This window comes from Poeciliopsis prolifica, unplaced genomic scaffold (assembly GCF_027474105.1).
Source record: "Poeciliopsis prolifica strain line A6 unplaced genomic scaffold, Auburn_PproV2 SCAFFOLD003, whole genome shotgun sequence".
Classification (NCBI taxonomy): Eukaryota; Metazoa; Chordata; class Actinopteri; order Cyprinodontiformes; family Poeciliidae; genus Poeciliopsis; species Poeciliopsis prolifica.
In genome coordinates, this window is record NW_026562378.1 from 14,654,760 (window position 1) to 14,674,576 (window position 19,817).

The 19,817-nt window shown below is 35.1% G+C and overlaps 1 protein-coding gene across 2 annotated transcripts; it reads right to left on the reverse strand.

The window, feature by feature from the left end:
• Positions 1–718: 718 nt before the first annotated feature.
• On the reverse strand, positions 719–18,599 carry slc6a22.1 (solute carrier family 6 member 22, tandem duplicate 1). 2 transcript variants are annotated; one of them, XM_055022024.1, is made up of 15 exons: positions 18,478–18,599; positions 8,982–9,163; positions 8,506–8,640; positions 7,968–8,108; positions 7,125–7,212; positions 6,912–7,044; positions 6,276–6,410; positions 5,801–5,904; positions 5,478–5,602; positions 5,237–5,349; positions 4,873–5,010; positions 4,696–4,798; positions 4,516–4,616; positions 3,832–4,002; positions 719–3,750 (listed from the first exon to the last, which is right to left on the reverse strand). In XM_055022024.1, exons 1-15 carry the CDS (start codon positions 18,543–18,545, stop codon positions 3,643–3,645), a joined length of 1,845 nt encoding a protein of 614 aa, XP_054877999.1. In that variant the 5' UTR covers positions 18,546–18,599; the 3' UTR covers positions 719–3,642. The 2 variants fall into 2 exon arrangements, with proteins under 2 accessions (XP_054877999.1, XP_054878006.1); XM_055022031.1 differs by lacking the exon at positions 18,478–18,599 and adding an exon at positions 15,026–15,211.
• Between the last annotated feature and the right edge of the window lie 1,218 nt (positions 18,600–19,817).

A 19,817-nucleotide genomic window follows, 5' to 3' on the forward strand; every position in this document is an offset into this window, starting at 1 on the left:
TGGATTAAAGATTAAAATCTTGACTCACAACATGCAAGTCAGAACACAGTTTTCTCTCAACCTTCATTTTGATGATGAACGAAGTATTTGCTTTATTTATCCACTAGGGGGCAGTAGAACTAGTTTTAGAAAGCAACATATGAAGAGCCACTACTTAACTTAGATTTAGTTTCATTTTTCCTTTTTAATAAATAGCTGATGTTAGCATATCTTTGAGATGATAAAAAATACAGTTTTGCTGTTCCAGCATAAGGTTTGTATTTTATTCTTAGAGGAGTGAATCACTTAAAGTTTGAAATTACTTTTAAACTTGGAAATGAAAAACTGTGATACTGGCGTTTTTTAAAAAAAAGAAATGGGGCCACTTTCTATCAATTAAAGGAATTTTTTGAAGTGTGGTTTTGTTAGTCTGTTTTTGTTTAATTTTCCTTTTGTATTGTTTTATTCTGTTTGTTGAAGAATTTTTGTGCTTTTCATCTGGAAAGGTGCTATGTGAATAAAGTTTTACTTACGTTTTCACCTGCTTTCAGTATCTCATCTGCAGCAGATAACTCACTTACCAAAGAAAATGAATTGATTTAAAAGGAAGAACTCCAAAGACTAATCTACTGCTTGCAATTTACAACTCATAGTATGTCACAGAATACTAATTATAAAATATGAACTGTATCTTTAGCAGTCTCTGATGAACTACAAACAAAAGAGTCTGGAACTAATGTTAAGCAGTCATTTAAGACTTTATTAACATTTTTGAATATCAAACTTTGCTAAGGAAAACTGTTAACAGATTAGCTACAATTTATGTGATAACCTGAGGTTCTGAATTGTTGTTACCGGTTAGTTTGCAGGAACAGAGAGGTCGTAGAAAGACATCCTCAACAGCTCTAATGAAACCAATCACACACGTAATTGCATCGGCACAATTCTTGCTTTTGATGCATTTCCCAGATTCATAAAACCGTTAGTCACCAATATTGACACAATCTTTAGTGATACATGATAAAATCACACAAAAATAATATAAACAATAACATCCAAACAAGGATCTCCAAAAAAATAGAGTTAAAAGTAAGATTAAAAAGGAAAAAAAAGATGTCAAAAAATACATATCTGTCTACTTACAGTGATTTATAGTGTGAGAATCACATTCAACTCAAAACTGACGTTAACAGCTCATCCACTCTCTCACTGGAGTGGCAGAAAAACAAAATCACAGTTGGTCTTTCTTTACATTGTCTTTATAAGCAGCATCAGTAACAAATACAAGGTAGTTCAAGATTAAACTTGCTAAAAAAATGTTATATTTATGTACTTCAATGCCACATTCCTCTTTAAAAATCTGTTACTGACTTTACATCTTGTTGTATTTCTGCAGGACTAAATTTTAGGTCACTTTGCAACATTATATTTATTTAAAAAAATAGACTCTCTCTTTTGTCTGATCATATATCTATGGTTGTCTTAGAAATATTAAAAAAAGAAAAAAAAGACAGTCAGTTATGTTTGTAAACACAGAATTTGATGGAGAGACAATTTACGGTGCATTAACAGTTTAATGCTTTGCTGTCTTTGCTGCAAAAAGACAGAAAATCACAAGTCCATATATGCATTAAAGTCTTTGAGTCAAGTCTCGGCTACAACAGTTAAACATTTGTTGTGTTGTCTTTGTGTGCAGGATGTAAAAAAACAATGAAAAATATCATATTTTTTACAACAGAAACCATTTTTACACTTCAGCAGTTCTCTCGGGGTTTTGAACCAAACATCAGGTCATAGTTAAAGTAAAGCACATCAACTCTGGTATGTTGAATAAGTCTGCAGCACTCCAGAGATCTTTGCCTATTAGCATTCCACATCGCGTTAAATCAACAAGCATGTTAATCCGTGTTGACAAAGCGTGGTTGAAAAAGGTTGACTAGACACACAACTCTTTATATAAACACTGGTAACCAAAGGAGCTTGATAAACGCAGATTTTCTGCATCACTCAGGCCATTTGGCTATGAGAAATTGAAACACTACAAGACAATTTCACATTTATGTTTCTCCCTTTTATACTGACATGAAAAGAAACCAAAGAAATGTCATTTTAAATAATAGTAAAGAACATGTGGTCAAGCAGAAACAGCTTAAACACCCTGATGTGTTGAAGCAGGGAATATATGCCCAACACTTTCTTAATTTTTTTTTCCAAATTGTTTTTGTTATTTTAAATATTATTTTATTACAGTTTGTTTGTAGACTGCCCAACAATTGAGCAGGAAGAGTTTTTACCTTGACCTAAAACTCAGAATGACATTCAAACCCCAAATTATTCACACTCCTGGCAGATTTAAATAGCAAAGACATTGTTTCTGTTAGAAAACAAGACAGTTATCCCTTACAATAATTGCTATGCAGCTTTTTTCTTTTTTTACATGGTTTTATTGCAATTTTGACAATTTATCTCTGGTGATAAACTCTAAGTCTTCTTCCCTGGCATCAACCTCCTCTTTGGCTTCCTCTAGAGTTTCTCAAAAATTTTAAACTTACTTCAAGCCTGGCCTATATTGTGTCTATGTTGACTCTTTTATACTTGTTTGAGAAATCCTTCAATCTGGCAGCCATTTCTGGTGCCTAAACAAAGTTTCTCCTTGGAGCTTCAGTCTTCAAGTCCAGCTTCTTCCTTGCAGAGAACCCTTCCCACAAGACTCCCCCACTCAGATCACCCAGAATTGTCTGGAAATTAGTCTGTTCAACGCAGGTAAAATCATTGTTGACAGGATAATAAAGGAGTGCTGTTCTGATAACGTACTAAAGGCAGCGTGTCGGAAAGACAAGGAGCTTCTTAAAGAGACAGAGACCCAATTTCAAGCTAATAAATTGCTAAATCAAATTTCTTTTAAGTCATGTTTTATGTCTGTACAGTATTTTTAACAAGTGAAGGTAAAAATGCACTTGATTGTGCTATTAAATGGCACTATGTGCCTTGAAAATACATAATTCTGCCCCTTCAAATATATACTTTTGACATAAATTTGCCAGGAATATGAATAAATTGCAACTGTGCATTGTGTTGTTTTCGGGAAAAAATAATCTCCAGGAATATACAGGTACAAGTGCAGTTACATTAAAAACTATTCAAAATTAGCAACCAAAGCACCACCTAGATTTATTGATTATATGCCTGTAGAAAAATGTTTATTACTGTAGGTTTTGATTGCAATAACAAGCTCGTGCACCAGCTTGTTTGTGCTGACAGGATCATAATAAGAGGGTTAATATGGTTTGATTTAATGTAACAGGATTTATAAAATGTCAATTTTCTAGGAATTATTTTCCAACAAAGAAAATAATTTGTGCTTATTTTGTTTTAACAACAAATAGAAAAAACCCCTCAAACATTTTAAACAGCCTTTTAAACTCTGAGATGTTCAACAAAGTGTAAAGTAACACATTTTAAGTGCATTGGTTCTTATATTGATATCTTATGAGAGCCTAACATTAAAAGAAAGATAGAAAAACATTGCTTGAAAATTGACTAAGTTTTTTTGCATTTCAGTTTCTAGAAATAGAATGAAAATGCAAAGCTGTTTAACTCTACGCCTTAACGACGGTACGTAGGAATCAGGTTCATCTCTCCTGATCGGACAGATTCGCCTCGTCAATCCATGTCGCTTTGAGGTGGGGGCAGGCTGAGAAGTTCAATAGCTTTTTTTTCTGATTTGGTCAGAGGAAGGTCTTCGGCTGGAGTGCACAAGATAGAGAATCTCTGCAACAGAATCACATTAGTTTTAATTCAAGTTTGTTTGAAACTGCTTTTTTAATCTTTGGTGGTGTGACGATAACTTACCTCTCGCAGGGTGCCAGGAGTGATGAGCAGATTGTACAGCATCCAGAGGGGAACCATGAGTGTTGAGGAGAGAGTGAACCACCAGCCCAGCGCGTAACCCCACCACGGATACTCTATTGTGTTGTCGAACTTCAGAGGGGTGTACTTCACCAAGGAAAAAACAAAAGTCCCCTGAAAATATTAATGAGAAAAAGATAGTAAATGATAGTTAAAGTGTTGGCAACTTTTCTTTAATAATATTTTAAATAAGCAAATACATTTTATTACAAGTCAATCTCAAAAAAGCAAGTTTAAGCAACAGTTTTCAAACAGTTTATGAAACAACCTCACTCACACAGTCCTCCACAGCAACTTTAATACCAAAGCAAATATTTAATTCCACAAAAATATTTAGCTGTCACCAGTTAAAAGGTGCGAAACAATCAGATTTCCGAGTTAGTTATATTTAGAACGTGTATCTTTACAGATGATGAATCACAAACCTAATTAACATGTAACCTTGCAGCATTCACCTCTACATGGAAAATAGAAACCAAACAGCACATTTCAAGTCAGATATCTGCAGATCAAACATCTGCAGGCATGTTTTTGCCTAAATTTGCTTAGAAATAATTAAAACTGACAGGTCTCTCAGTGCAAATGTAGGAGGCTGTGCTGAGTTTTCTAATCTTAATTGGAACCCACCAGGCAAATCACTGGAGTGACGTATTTCAAACAATACTTAATGAAGGGGAAAGGCCGGTATCCAATCATGTCCTCAATGTTGTCGTAAAAGTGCTCTGCACCTGTGAAAGCATGGGAATAAAGACAATTAAGATCCACCGTGAAGAATCTGCGTAAATTTCCTCCCGGTGATGGACTCACCGTACACCCACCCAACACACACAGACTGCAGAAAGGCAAACAGAAGCAAAGTCATTCCACTGCAGGCGTAGTAGTCAAACACCTGGAAGACGTACAGTCCTCCCTGTGTGCGATATTAGATATTTTACTGTCATGTTGTTGGAAGTGTGAATTTTACCACGTGAGATTTAATCTTACTTCCGTCACCATAACAAGACCGATGAAAAAGCTGAAGACGCAGACGAACAGAAGCAGAAGTTTACGTCGATGGCCGACAAGGAAGAAGGCAGGATACAGGTCAGATATTGATGTTGTGAGAGCTTCCAGACCTACAAACTGAATCACAGACGTCTGAGTCAAAATCTCTGAAAATCTGTGATTTTCATAGTTTTTCTTTTTCATGAAATATTCACAATTTCATCACTGAAAATACAATCTAAAGTTTTCACAGTTTTCAATCATTTATTTCTTTAACAGAAAGTAACAACCTTGTTTAGTTTTATCATTTAAAAAAATAATTTTCTGATTTATTTTGATCACACAAAGCGAAACAGTGCTCCACCTCACTGTCCAGTCCCAGAAGAATGATCATAACAAAAAAGAATATGGACCAAAGTTGAGGAAAAGGCATCATGGCGACTGCCCGAGGGTAGGCAATAAATGCCAAGCCAGGTCCTGCAGAAATACAAAGGTGAACATTTCCTCAACCAACCAGCACCCACGGCAACTTTTACTATGGAACTTCAACTTGTATTTAAAACATAAAATTAAGTTTTAAGTTTTTTTATTTTTCACAAGCTCACCTGATTCTGCCACTTTTGATATGTCAGTGTTCTGCTCATAGGCCATGAATCCAAGCGCAGAGAAGATGGCAAAACCAGCAACAAAACTGGTTCCACTATTCAAAAGGCACAAATAAACACAATCCCTGCAGAAACCAAACAGGTGTTCATTTAAGTTATTTTCTTTTATATTTTATACATTTTTTTCCACATAAAATATTCCTCATAAAGTCTCTGAAAGTTTACCGATGACTTGTATAATCACCTAAAGCACCAAATATTGTGACCTTTGTTTTCTTTTTATTAAACAAATAGGGTATTTTCATTAAAGCTGCTGAACTTACTTGTAGCAGTTATTGTTGTACTTGTTATAGCTGCCCAATGCAACTAGACAGCCAATGCAAATTGCATAGGAATAAAATATTTGTGTCCCGGCATCCATCCATACCTGCCAGACAAACAGATGTCACATTTTAAAAATCTGCCTTACAATATTTGCAATGAGCACTCTGTTGCATATTACTACCTCAGCAAGTACGCAATCCTTATTGAGTGTTTTCTTTAAAAGGCTCTCTACTTGTGTGGCATGCCGAGATAGAAAGTTTTTAAATCAACAGCCAGAAGATTATTCTTGAAGTGGTAAACCAAAACTAAAAGACAAAGGCACGGCAGATTGTTTAAAAACTAAAAAATGCTGTTGTCATCAGGAGCGAAAGCCTTGACAAAGCCACAAAGAGAACGAGAATTTATTTGAAATCTAAATTTTTCTAAAATGACTTTTCAACTCAGGTACTGAATTGGTGAATAAATTATTTTGACCTGTGGGTCGGCGAGGCGGGATGCATCTGGGTAAAGGTAGAATTTGATCCCATCCATGGCTCCTGGCAATGTGAGTCCACGAACGAGCAGCACAGCAAGCATCACATAAGGAAACGTAGCTGTAAAGTAAACGACCTGTGGGGCAAACATGAAGAGATTTCTTCGTGGACGGTAGATGTTTTCATGGGTAAGATGTTTTCATGGGTAAAAATGCTAAATTATTGAAAATTCAATTTAAGAGTTACATTTCTAAAATTCTTTAATACGTTTTTTTTTGTTTTCTTTGTTTTCTATATTATCAAAAGGCAGTATAGTAGGAGCTGTTTCCACAAGAAAGGAGGAACGCATTGAGATGAGAAAGAATCTTAAATTAAGCTTTAAGAGCACATTCCTAATTTAGCTTAGCACAGTCCACATGACTCTGCCTCACCTGATACACAAAGACAAACAAAACATTTCAAAACACTAAATTCTGATCTTATCGCTTCTGAAGAAGAATCAGGGTTAACAAGTGAACATGCTTCAACATATTTTGACAGGGTTGTGGTACCAAAAAAAACCTGTTACGACAGAAAATGCATGTCATTAGATGTAAAGGTTGTCTTCTGTGTATGTGTGACATTCAAATTATTCTACCTTCCCAGTTGACTTCACTCCTTTCCACACACAGAAGTAACAGATGATCCAAGACAACAGCAGACAGAGAGCCAACTCCCATCTGACACTGCCCAACTCATTGATGCTGCCCGTGATATTTAAAACTCGTCTCCTGAAAATCAATCACACCAGTCATTTCTTCAATATCTTCATGAACAAATGTTAAACTGTGTCCCCTTTTCTCATACTCACTCCCAAAACTCTCTCACTGGTGAAGTTGCATTCTCAGGTATCGTCAGGTTGAAATAATCTGGTCTTTGATTAAACTCCACACAATTTTCTGCAAAATACAGAAATTTTGAAAAATATGTTCAAGCAAATGTAGAGACCTTGTTAAAGCTATAGACAGTATTATGCTGTTCTTTGAATAATTATTAACATAACATTGGTCACCTATTTTTGCAGTACATTCTTAGTTTGACATATTCTTACGTCACCAACATGTTTGTGACTGTTCTTATCTTTTCTTTGTTCGAGTGATTTATCTGCTTAGGCTCATAGTCTAACGCAGGGACATTCACAACTTTGCAAAACTGGTTTGCAGCAGGAAAGAGAACAACTTGATGGTGTTTTCTCTGCTTACTTATTTGCAAAAAGCAGTTGGAAGATTAGTCAACAGAAACAGGACCAGTATTTCAAGACAAAAAAAAAATCATCATAATAAAGAGAATGAAGAAAAGTCTAATAAGGTTGTGCAAACGTTTTTCTGAAAACCTTCACGTAACGAAAACATAAATCTGAAAGAGAAAAAATAATGTGCCACTTAAAGGTTTTTTAAATCAAACTGCTTAAAACCCTGTGTTTAATGGGAACTTTTGCACATCAAATGCATTGCAGCACCTGCACCAGGTCACCTTATGAAAAGCACACAGTCGCAGACAGAAGTTTGACATCCAGTTTTCTCTTTGACATTTAGTTTTCTCTTGTAAGTGAGGAAACCTATTAGAGTTCTGACTGTCATTGCAAATGCTCAAAAATAAAGTTTCTTGTTTTGCTGTCTTTTTCATCCTCCTGGTTGGGATGTCGTGGGCCTACCTGTGTTCCAGCTGTTCCTGCAGGTCGCCCAAGGAAGTTCAGAGCTGAAGGAAGAGAACAGATACAGGAATGCCCAGGCTAGTATCACTATATAGTAGATACTGGAGTATAAAACCACCACCTGACTGCCATAACCCATCCCTGAAAGAGAAAGAAAAACAAGGTGGTATAATCAGTCAGATAATTTGTTGTCTAATAAGTTGTTGAAATCTTACAACATGAACAGATGCTAATATTCTAAAACTCAAAGCAGATTATTTTCATATTGCAGTGTTATATTAGAAAATATTTATTGAACAAAATCATCAGGAAGCAACCAGCAGAGCAAACACGTGGACATAACATATTTGTCACATAGTAATCTGTCTATGTTTACATTTTTTGTTATTGCTTTTTTTGTTCTAAAAAAGTAAAAATGGTGTCACAAACACAAAGAATGACAAATGGCCATTCATGCAAACCTCATTTTTAAGATTAGATGTGTCCAGAATTACAATAATGTTCCTATTTAATTGTGCTTCTGTTCATTTCAGTTTACCTTCAAAGAGCGGGCAAATTTTTCTCCAACAGGTGATGCATCCCTGCTTGGTGTACTGGCCAAGGGATGTCTCCAACAGAAACAAGGGAATGCCGCAGGAGAAGAGGAAAAGTACGTACGGGATGAAGAACACACCTGAAAAATATTAAACGTGTCACCTTATGCCTCTGCACTAAAAAAAAATATTTGAGCCAGCTTAGAAGGAAATAATCTAATTTGTTACAAGTAGTTTTATCATTTTTGTTAAAACTATAATTCTGATTTCAGGATTATCCAAATGAGAATTATAGTTTGAGCAAATAAAATTAACTATAATAAATTAGAGTCTTTTTTTTTAAACATTTGTTTCAAAGTAACATTTTACTGGCTATATTTAGCCAGAATTGTTTGTACATTACTCTTTCACATTTTAAATTGCTAAGTAATATTGTAATTATCTAAGGAAAAAAAAAGCTTTTTGTCAATTTTAAACCTACCTCCTCCATTTTTGTAGCACAGATAAGGAAATCTCCACACATTTCCCAGCCCTATAATTTGTCCCGCCACAGCTAGAAGAAACTCAATTTTGCTTGACCATTGTCCTCTCAGGGCTGTGGGATGATCAGGGCCCTCATCCAGTCTGAACTTGACCTCTGGACTGTGGGCATTATCCATTGTGCTATGGTGGGAGAGGAACAAACTTTAAACTGGGAGACTTATGTTTTTTTTTTCCAACCAGAATAATATTTCATGTATTTAAAAAATAATTAAATGCACACAGCACATGTTGGTCTGCAACATAACACAGGACATCATGTGCCAGAGTATGTTACAGATCAACATGTGCTATGTTGTCAACTTCTGGACATCATATCACAAATTGAGAAGTGTGTAAAACATGACAGCTATTCAGCAAAGCATGTTGCTCTCTACTATCTACACAGTGTGAGCAATCTTTCTGCATTAGGTTAACAGAGGGTAATTCTTTTCATCAATGTTGCTTTTGTGTGGCTGCTCTAGTTTCACAGTGGGAGCTGCAAGTAGAGTGGAAAATATGTGCTGTCCAACATCGTTGAAAGCTTAAAATCCTGAGATGCTGAAATCAACATTCTTGAAGTCCTTTATTGATCGTTTAAGGATCTGAAGGAGTGGGAAGATCACTGATGGATTACCGCTGGCAACGCCAGGGCCTGGACAGTCCTGTTTGATAAACTACAATATTATTAATATAAGAAAGTAAATAGTCAAGAAAAATAAATTGACTATTTTTTCTATGTAAATAGAAACAATGATGATTTAAATAAAACAAAACAAAACAAAATAATAACAAATAATTTAATATTATTCTCAGTGTTGTTAAAAAAACATGGTTTCTCCTGCCACGATATGCCTGGCTCACCTACTATTAATGCAAGTTTTAATCATTTTATTGTCATGACCAATTATCCTCACAGTGATGTTTTGTGGTTATGGGAGGAAACATGAGAGTCCATGCATGTGCAAAGAGAATATGCAAAGTTCATGCAAGACTACTGGCCAGGATTTGAATTTAGGACCTTCTTACTCCAACTCTGCCCCTATACAGCCATAATGGTTTACTTTGTGGATTAAAATTGTTTATTGTAATAGCATAATGCAAAACTTCCAAACTCAGTTATCTATAAACTCGGGGGACAGAAAGAACAAAATAATACATACAGTTTTTTATACTGGATATTTTTCAAGTAGAAGAAAGAAATATCAATTAGGTCTTTGGTTTTTGGAACTTCATATATAATGGGAAAATATATTTCTTGATTGAGATCACCCAGAATACTTTCTTTAGTTTATTGTTTAAACAGTTCTAAACTCTCGAGGCATTATTGTCTTGTTTTCTTGGTCTAACATTTGGCCAAATTTGCAAATGTTGTTTTCACTATGAGGAGTTCATTTCCTACAAGTTGTGTGCTGAAATAAAGGTTTGCCTGCCGGTTCTTCAGAACTTTGTGTTTTTGTTTATGAGAGGAATTCCTCTCTCTGGTTCTTTGCTTCAAAAGACTATTATACAGACACACAGCATGTAGCTGCCATGCTTAGCATCTGCTCAGTTCATGCTCTACAAAAGACAACATTGTTGTCCAGGGAAAAAACGCTGTGTGAGAACAGAACCGCTCAACACAGGAAGAGTCTTTTCACAACTGCTGTGGGTCTAGTGTGTTGATATTTATCTGAATTATGTCAGCGAAAGAGTTCATGAAGCTGCCTCACACTTTCTAGGTACTAAATAACACAAGCAACCATGCAGATCAAGACTTTTATATATTTATAAATAACATAACCAGTTCAAATAATTTCCATGCTGTTAAATTTAAATCATTTTTAAATTTTTAGTTTTTTTTTTTTTTTTTTTTTTGCCCACAGCTATATGCTTTACATGAACAACAGGAAATTGAGGTTTTTATTTTTTGCTAAGCATCAACATTCACCTCCTGACTATCTAACATCCTACACAATAAACTAGAGCTCATTTTAAATCCCATTAATAGGAGATAGGAGGACATTTTGCTTAATTTCAGGCAGTCTTACTGCACTGGGCATATAAGCATCTAAGCATAATAAGCAACTTTATGATAATTTATCACTTATACTAACGTCTTAGAAAAACCAACATTAAACTACAACATGACTGAAATGGTTTTTCACATAGTAAAAATCATCCGAATGACCAACTGGTGAATGATAGTTTTCATTTGCTACATTTATATGCACTGTTCACTCAATTATATAATACTAGAAATATCATAGCACACAAAACCATGGCTACCTATCTCAACTAATGAACTGCATATTAACATTATTAAAAGAAGCAATTCATTGTAAGTTTTGAGGAGCTGCAGAGGTCTAAAAGCAAAGCGTTTCACTAAGCTGGCCTTTATTGGAACGTGACAAAAAGTGAGCACTCGTTGAAAAAATTAATTTTCTACTAAAACAAATACAATGGACATGTGGAGGAGTGGTTAAAATTTAACTCCAATTTGAAGCATTTGCAAAGTGATGCAGGTGTTTATCATTGTTTTAGTTCTTGATTGAGTTTCAAATTTTGTTGGAACATTCCCTTTGTTTTGCTTTGAGTATGACGATTGCATTTCAGAAGTTATGCCATCCTTTGATTTGATCCAATCAGTCCATCCTTGAAAACTGACACTGAGACAGTCTAAACATATAATATTCATAGAAAGAGACATATAACTGTGTACAAAGAGTAAACTCAAACCTAAAAGAAACCCGATATCAGTTGAAAGGATAGCTGCCAAACTAACTAATAGCTCTCTATTTTTATCTGTCATATGACTATAAAATTGTGCCTTGGATAGAAAACAACTTTGATTGAGTGGTGCTTTATTTTATATTTTTGCTTATTCAAGTTTCTTTTTTAGTGCAGCAACAGGTTTGATGGGGCAGAAAAATGTTGAGTACATTGCAGGTCCTGGATCAACACTCTCCTGGCAGCAAGTGGATGAATTCCTTTAAAATATTTTCCTCTACCGTTTCAGGGCTTGTGTAAAAAGGGGATCAGATAGAGTAAACAAGTTGGGTTTGTGTGGTGATGGGAGGGCTTTAAAAAGAGAGTACATAAGCTGTAGTGCAGAAAACAGATGTATGGTTAAAACCAGATGTTCACATATGCTGGATGAAAAGAAACACATATTTTTTTCCTCATTGCCTGAAGTGAAATCAGACCAAACTTCTCCTGTTCATTAGAATCATCCAAATTATTAGTTTTTCTTTGCTAAATGCCACAGTATTCAGAGAATCTCTCGTATATTTATTTATTAATATCTTTAAAATCAGACGTTTACAAATAAAATGTCTGACTTGTGCCAGACATTTTGAGTTTCCTTCCACAAGCATCTTAAAATTGTTTTCCTGGAGTTCTGGCCCGACCCTTCTGACAAAACGGCTATGACTCAGTCAGCTTCGTAGGCTGCCTCACCTCCACACACCTGTTTTGATCTGCTTAGAACTGATATCAGGGCTTTGTGATGTGAAAACACTGACTTTGTTGTCTTTAAGGTATTTTATAATCAGACTGTATGTTTATGGATACTGTCCATCCGATAGATCCATTTGAGCCTGAGCTAAACGTCCTGCTGTTCCATGTCCCAATATTTCTCATGATGCCATTTACTTGCACCAATTTGTCCAGCAACAAAAAAATATGCTTGGGATGGTGCTCCAAGTCTTATAATCGTCATCCAAATGTAACAATGGTCATGAGACCAAATAGTTCCACTTTAGTTGCTTTAGACTACAGCACACGTCTCCAAAAAAGAAGGTCTTTGTCCCTGTGTGCATTTGCAAACTGCAATCTGACTTTTTTTTTTTTTTTTGAATAATACCTTCCTCCTCTCTGAGTACTCTTTCATGACAGTACAGGGCAGGTTTCACTGTGGATAATGACACTGTCTTACCAGCTCCAACCAGCATCTTCACAAGGTCTTTGTCTTTTGTTCTGTGGCCGGTTTGCACATTTCAGACCAAAATACTAGGACACAGTCCCTGTCTCCTTTCTCAGGGCAATGACGTTGAACATTCCCTTCATGTTTATTCTTGCTGTGTAAGTGCTTGAATCATGGCTGGAGGGTTTAGGACTGGTTTTATTGTTCTCTGCAAAATCACAACAAGCTGAATCTGAAATAACAGCAAGATGATAAGGGTGCGGCTACATAGCATCAAATAAAAAAAATATTTGTTATTATTGCAAAATTGTGTTGCAAGTCAAGTTTAAAACAGTTTTTGGTCCTTTGATTTAATAGAGTGCTTCTGTAAATTCACATGCAGTGCAGTAGAGCTTTTGCTGAGCAAACATATGCAATTTGACCGCAGAAAAATGATTGCCCTTGCTTTTCAAAAACATAAAGAAAGGAAAAAGGGAAAGAAAATAAAGCTAAGTAACTTGTATGTTTGTTAACTCACATCAACCTTTGGGCAAAAGTGACAACAAATTCTGAAAACAAGCAACCCTAGTGCGACACTACCTTTGGCTACACAAGCAACCTCTTTGAAATAAGGCACAGACTTTCTTTCTAGTGGTATCAGTATCACCACTCTACATGAAAACTTCCTTAACCAGCAGCCAATGATTATGAAAAATTAGGCTCATCAAACTAAAAATGGAAATTCAGTCTTATCTCCAATGTTCTTTGGTCATGATCCTTGTTAGAGAAAATATTTCCAGTTGGCTCCTAGAATTTGTTATTCCTACAATGCAATTTTTGAAAATCCCACAGATTCTATTTTATTATTTTTAAAATATCTTTTTAATATGGCAAACTTTGATTTACCGACTATTAAAAGTATTATTAGTAGGCTAATAATGAGACTGATACAGTATTTGACTTCCCATTATCATACAGTCACATGTTTTTTACTGTGTCATATTACTATTGTGAAAGTTGATTAATTCAGTTTAGAGAATGTATATCAATGTATGTAAGTAGTAGAGCATTAATTGCCCTACTACTTAGGGCATTTAGATTACAATGTTATCATAATAAACTAATAATATGTGTTCGTATATAAATATTATTATAAACTAATCCTATGTCCTGACAGAAGTAGAATATGGTTGCGTAATTTTTCGTGATGAAAAACAAGAAGTTTGGTCTGACTTTACTTCAGTCTCAAACAAAGTGTGTGGGTTTTTATTTGGTCTATGTAAACTTCTGGTATCAACTTTACCAAAGACCAAACAACTTTGTACAAGCTATTCAGCAAACTGCATATCATGTAGAATATGTATGTCAGACTTGTTGTGAGAAAAGGTTAATCACTTGTTCACAGTGTAAACTTCCTGTTTTAACAGAATAACCAGAAATCCATTAGCAGAGAAGGTGAACTGCCTCAGCAATGTGTACAATCTGAGCCTTGACAGGACATACTTGTATCTTTGGAAAGTAAGGCATCATTTACCACTATTGCTTTTTGAAACACAGGGCCATTCCTTTCTTGAAATTATGAGCTCATGATTTCAAGGACATCTGTGGAAACTTTCCACTAAACTTTCAGTTTACTCTTTGTGTGCAAGAGATTCAGATAAGTATAAAATAAGTATAAGTATGTTGACCTGCTGTTAGTTAAGTACATGCGTCAGAGCTGTAATAAAACATATTTACACATTAGAAAACAAAAGAGCACAATTGGTCATGTAAAACCTATTTTCCTAAGACAATTAGAAACTTAGAGGAGATCTTTTTTAGAGCTTTATGTGAAGACTGTTGAAATATTTTCTTAAGAAGAATAAATGATTTTGTTTGGTTTTTACTGCCGGTGTAGGGTGTTGTACTAAACAAGAGAAGTAACCGCCTCACTGCAGCATAACTAGTAACCTTTGGCCTACATATTCCAAGCTCCAAGCCTCACTGTACCGCCGAACTGCCAGGGTATCAGCTATGACTTTTGCTTTGCGGAACTGAAATAGCAGAAGACTCCACTTGGAAAAGTTATAAACTGAACACAATATGAAAACCATGCTGAGGCAAGAAAGAAAAACAAAGAGTACCTTAAAAAGATGCCACTTTAGTTTTGAGTCATGCATCCATTGCAAGAGACTTCATTTGGTGCCTCCAGAGCAAAAGACAAGTGCAGAACCCCCAGCCTCACGAGGATACACTTTATACCCAGAACTGACCATGAGTGAGTCCATGAGGAGGTTTGAGAGAGCTGAGTGGTGTGATAATGAGTTGGAGCCACAGAGTAAGAAGGACAGAGGAAGGAGGGGGTGGGACTGTTTCTGAATGAGCAACTTAAGGCGGGGACTGTGCAGGCAGCAAAAGAAAGAGCTCTTTGGCCACATGGTCTCAGTAAAGAAGGAGGAGATTCACTAGTGAGTGAGTCATTAATTGCTGCTTACTTGCATTCATGTTGGCTCTCTGTATGTTTGAACAGTTTTAACAAAATACTTTTGATTTGCTGTACTAAAATAAGAAGATAATTTTTTTAGAGGTTTTAATAGCTTTTTTAATAGAAATATCTAATATTTCCTTAAGATTTAGTAGTTTTGCTGTATGACTTTGAATAAACGTCTTGTACCTTCATACAAGCTTCTCACAATAATTCCTCCTGAAAGACTGCTGAGAGCATTTTTTGATATCCACTCTGAAACTTTAGTTCCAATTTATGGTTGAAGTGTGGTGTGTGATCTGTCAGTTAAGAAATGAGCCAGCTTTTCTTTTCACTGTTTGTAAATGTAAAAAAAAAAAAAAAAACGTTTTAAAAAAGAAAGGGGGGAGTTGGCGCCACCTGGTGTTTGCTGAGAGTAAGAGAAATATTTTCTGATTTACCTGCTCCAGAATTTAGATTAAAAAATTGATTTACAAACTGGAACCACAAAATGAAAGCATCTGCAGTAAATGACAATTGTGGTTATTTCTAGTTAGGCAGATAAAATAAATGTATATAAATTGCAATAATAATAATAAAAAAATCTTTCTTGAAGTTTTCCTATTATTTAATCAATTAGTTTATGGTAGTGAAAATATTTTTTATTTTCCTTATACAGCATAAAGAATATACCATTTTTACTTAAAAAAGCTTAGCTGTGCCAAAACTGTTAAAAGTTTAAGACTTATATGTAATTTTGTTCATAAAAATGCATAATATATACTAAATAAACTGAAAATGTTGGGAAAAATATACACAAAATTGGCCTGCTTTCAATGCACAAAAAGCTTAAACTTTCATTGGTCGTATTAAATATTAAATAATAAATATTAAATGGGGAGGTGATTTGGCGCCCTCTAATGGTTTTTGGGAACACGGAGAGCATTTTAAGGATTTTTACCAGGTTTTCGTTTAGTGTGCTGTATGCTTGAACCCAAATGTTTATTTTCTTTTTGTGTTTACAAAATAGACATGAAGGACTCAGTAGAAGCATTCAAGTCAACCATAGAAAATGTATTTATTAATTTATAACACCCTTTGTTATAAGCTCTGTTATCAGTAATATGACATTCATTAAGCCATGCTTGAGTTGGCAGATTACATAAAGCAAGATAGCATCATGAGACCTCTTTCTCCCACTTAACTGTACACTACATCCATCTTGTAATGTCACAAAAATAAAATGTGATGTTCATTTGTGTGTAATTTCTAGAGAATACAAGTGTTCCATTTTTACAGTTTTAATGGTTTATTGTTCACTAAATACAGAACACTGAGTATCAGACGTCAGTATCTGTGAACTGGAATGTACCCTGGCAAGATTTTAACCTGAAAAAAGCTCGCCAAGTCTCAATAGTTAAAGACTTTCAAACTGCTGCATTGTTAATCGAAACGTAAATATTACTGAGAAAGAGATCTTTGACCTGTTGCAAGTTGAAGTCCCACAGTTGTAAATAGAAACATAGTCATAAAACACCAATCTTAAAATTTATTTATGCAGATATACGTAAGCTGTTTCGTTTTTTTCTTTTTTTTTATGGTGCCCAGGAATTTAAAGTAATAAAAAGTTGTCACCTTTGTTACAACGTTGTCGTCACTGCAACAAACAATTTGCAAAGAGGAGCATTGTTTCAATAAATTTCATCTTGATCAAAGTCCTACAGAGCAAAGGCAAAGACCTACTCAAACAAAGGGGGTTTAGCATGGCTAAGTAACCTAATATGCATGTTTCTGGGATTTACTAACCATTACTGTGCATTCCAAATTCAAAATCAGCAATTCAAAATGAGTGATTTCTAAATAAAGACCAAAAGTAAACAAACAACAACAACTTTATTATGAAATGAAACATAAACCCATACAGAAAACATATTGGTGGCAGTATAACAAAATATTCTGCTGCCAAAATTATCAAAATTATTTTAAAACAAAAAAGAGAGGTTTTTTGTGTTGGACTTTGCTTGTAGTACAAGTTGTACTTTAAAGCCTTTGCAGAAAGCCTCTAACATGTAATCAAGGTGTAACTTTACCCTCAGCTTTGAGCTCAGCCCGCCCCACAGTATTACTCTGAATACGTAGGAAGGAGTACATATGTCTGATAACATTTACAAGGGTGTAAACGTGATTCACGACCTTTCAACTAAATAGACTGAAGGCAACTGTGCAAAGCTCTGCTTTTAAATGAAACACCTTTCACCTTCAAAATATATGGAAGCAGACAGAAAGTAGGTGAAAAACCAATGAATATGTAGAGCTGTATCTACTAGAGCTTCCTGTTAATGATCTAGTAGCAATGTCAGATTTAATATAATAGAATTTAATAATGCACAACAAAACTTGAATGTGAACAAAGTATTTTGGTTATAAAATGGTGCAGTATTAAGAGAGCGGAGGCCTTATTAGCATCAAAATCATAATTTTTCACCTTACTATTTTTCAATTCTAGTGGAGTCAGGCACTCTGAAATAACTTGTGTTTATTCTGTTTCTAAAATAAATCTAAAATGAGCTAGCCCACTGCCTGGAATAAGGTGGAGGACATTGAAAATAACTACAGCATGCCCAGGTGTGACAAGTTTACCCAGAAAGAGGGACTGCAACTGACCACGTGCCACAGATTTAGTCGAAATGATGTAATAGCCTACGTTTTCTCAGATAGCAAAAATGGCAATAAAAGAAAGAAAAAAACATGGTTATATTTTTCTGTATGTCTATTGTAGCTCTTTGTCTTGTAGAGAGATGGGACTTGTGAATTTCTGCTCCATCAGTAACTTAAAGTTGAATTGAAAGTTTGAATCATGAATCATAATGAGAATAATGAAGATGACTTTTGTTGTCAAGATGTTTACATATAAACAACAATGTGAATATTTACATGTTTTGCTGACATGGAGCTGTTTATACAGGCAAAATGAAAAAGCATGAATGATCTGTTATTTTCATGTGCTTTTTATCTATGACTTCAGATATGAAATTGTTAGATAAAGCTTGACAACACTGAATGACTCATAAAAGTCACAGAGAGATGTTTCTTTAACAGTAAATATGAGCATTAAATGGTCAGTGCACTCACTCATTGCCGCCCTCTGAAGCCTGATGATGTCCAGGAAGTTTCTCTGTCTTTGTTTCAGCATTTTCCATCTCAAAGCAGGTTTTCTTTCTTCAGGGCCACTGCTTGGATGTCTGTTGGTGAATCTCTGACTGAAGGGCTTGCAATGATCACAGGACAACAAGTTGGACAAATCATTACAGGGTTGTAAATGAATTATCTTTGGCAGTGCCTTTCAAAGGTATGCCGCACAAAGTTATATAAGTAATGCAGTTGTGAGCAGATTTAACAGGACAATATATTTTTCTTTAGCTCTTTTTAGTCACACAAGAAATTTTGTGATGGGTTTTATGTCAAAATTCTAAAGTACAATACAACAGGTAAAGTACGCTTGTAAACATACCCTTTGAACTTTATCACATTTTGTCACGTTACAGCAAACTCTAATCTATTTTACTGGTATTTAATGCAATGGACCAACACAAAGTAATGCATAAGTGTTAAATAGAAGGAAAAGGATACAATTTTGTTTTTATTTTTATTTTTAAAAAGCATGTCTGAAAGTGTGGTACAGATACATACTTACATATTTAGTCCCCTTTACTTGCATTCCCCACAATAAAATCTGGTGCAACAATTGTCTGGTGCAAAGACATCGAGTCCACCTGTGTAATTTCACTGATGATTTCTTGGAAAATATTGGCCAAATAAATGCTATGATGAAGATAGAGCAACACAGCAACACAATGGGGAGAGTGTCGTGGTGAAGTAAAGCAGCGATAGATTATGAAATCAATTTTCCAAGCTTCGAACATCTCACAGAGAGAAGCACACCTCAAGAGATGTCGTCCCACCTAAAGTGACAAGCCAGGCAAGGAGAGTGAATTAACCCTGATAGGAAGTGAGGAGTTTTCAGCTGTTAATTGTGCGGCCAACAAATTTGTGCTTCCCCCACTAACAATCCCTTGTAAAAATTACAAGAAAATAAAAATTTTTGTAAGACAGCTATGAAAATTCAAAAATTTTAAGTTAATTGCAATCCTGTAAGTAGATATGTTGGAGGCTACAAGAGTCTTCACCTTTCTTCAGGACAGAGAGTCCAAACATCAATCAACCAACCAACCAATCAATCAATAATAGGGAATGACTACTATAGCGTTCATAAATACAATTCATTTTGGCTGACATGACAGTAAATGATACATTGATAATGTTATAAACCAGTGGAGAATTGTATGGAAGGAACTGGCAAACGTCCAAGAGGATTTGCAGTTTGTTGGAAGGAATGAGAAACTGTAAGTATGAAGAACAGCACTGAGAAGTGTGATTCTGATCAGAGAAATTCAGCAAAGCAGTTGAAAAAA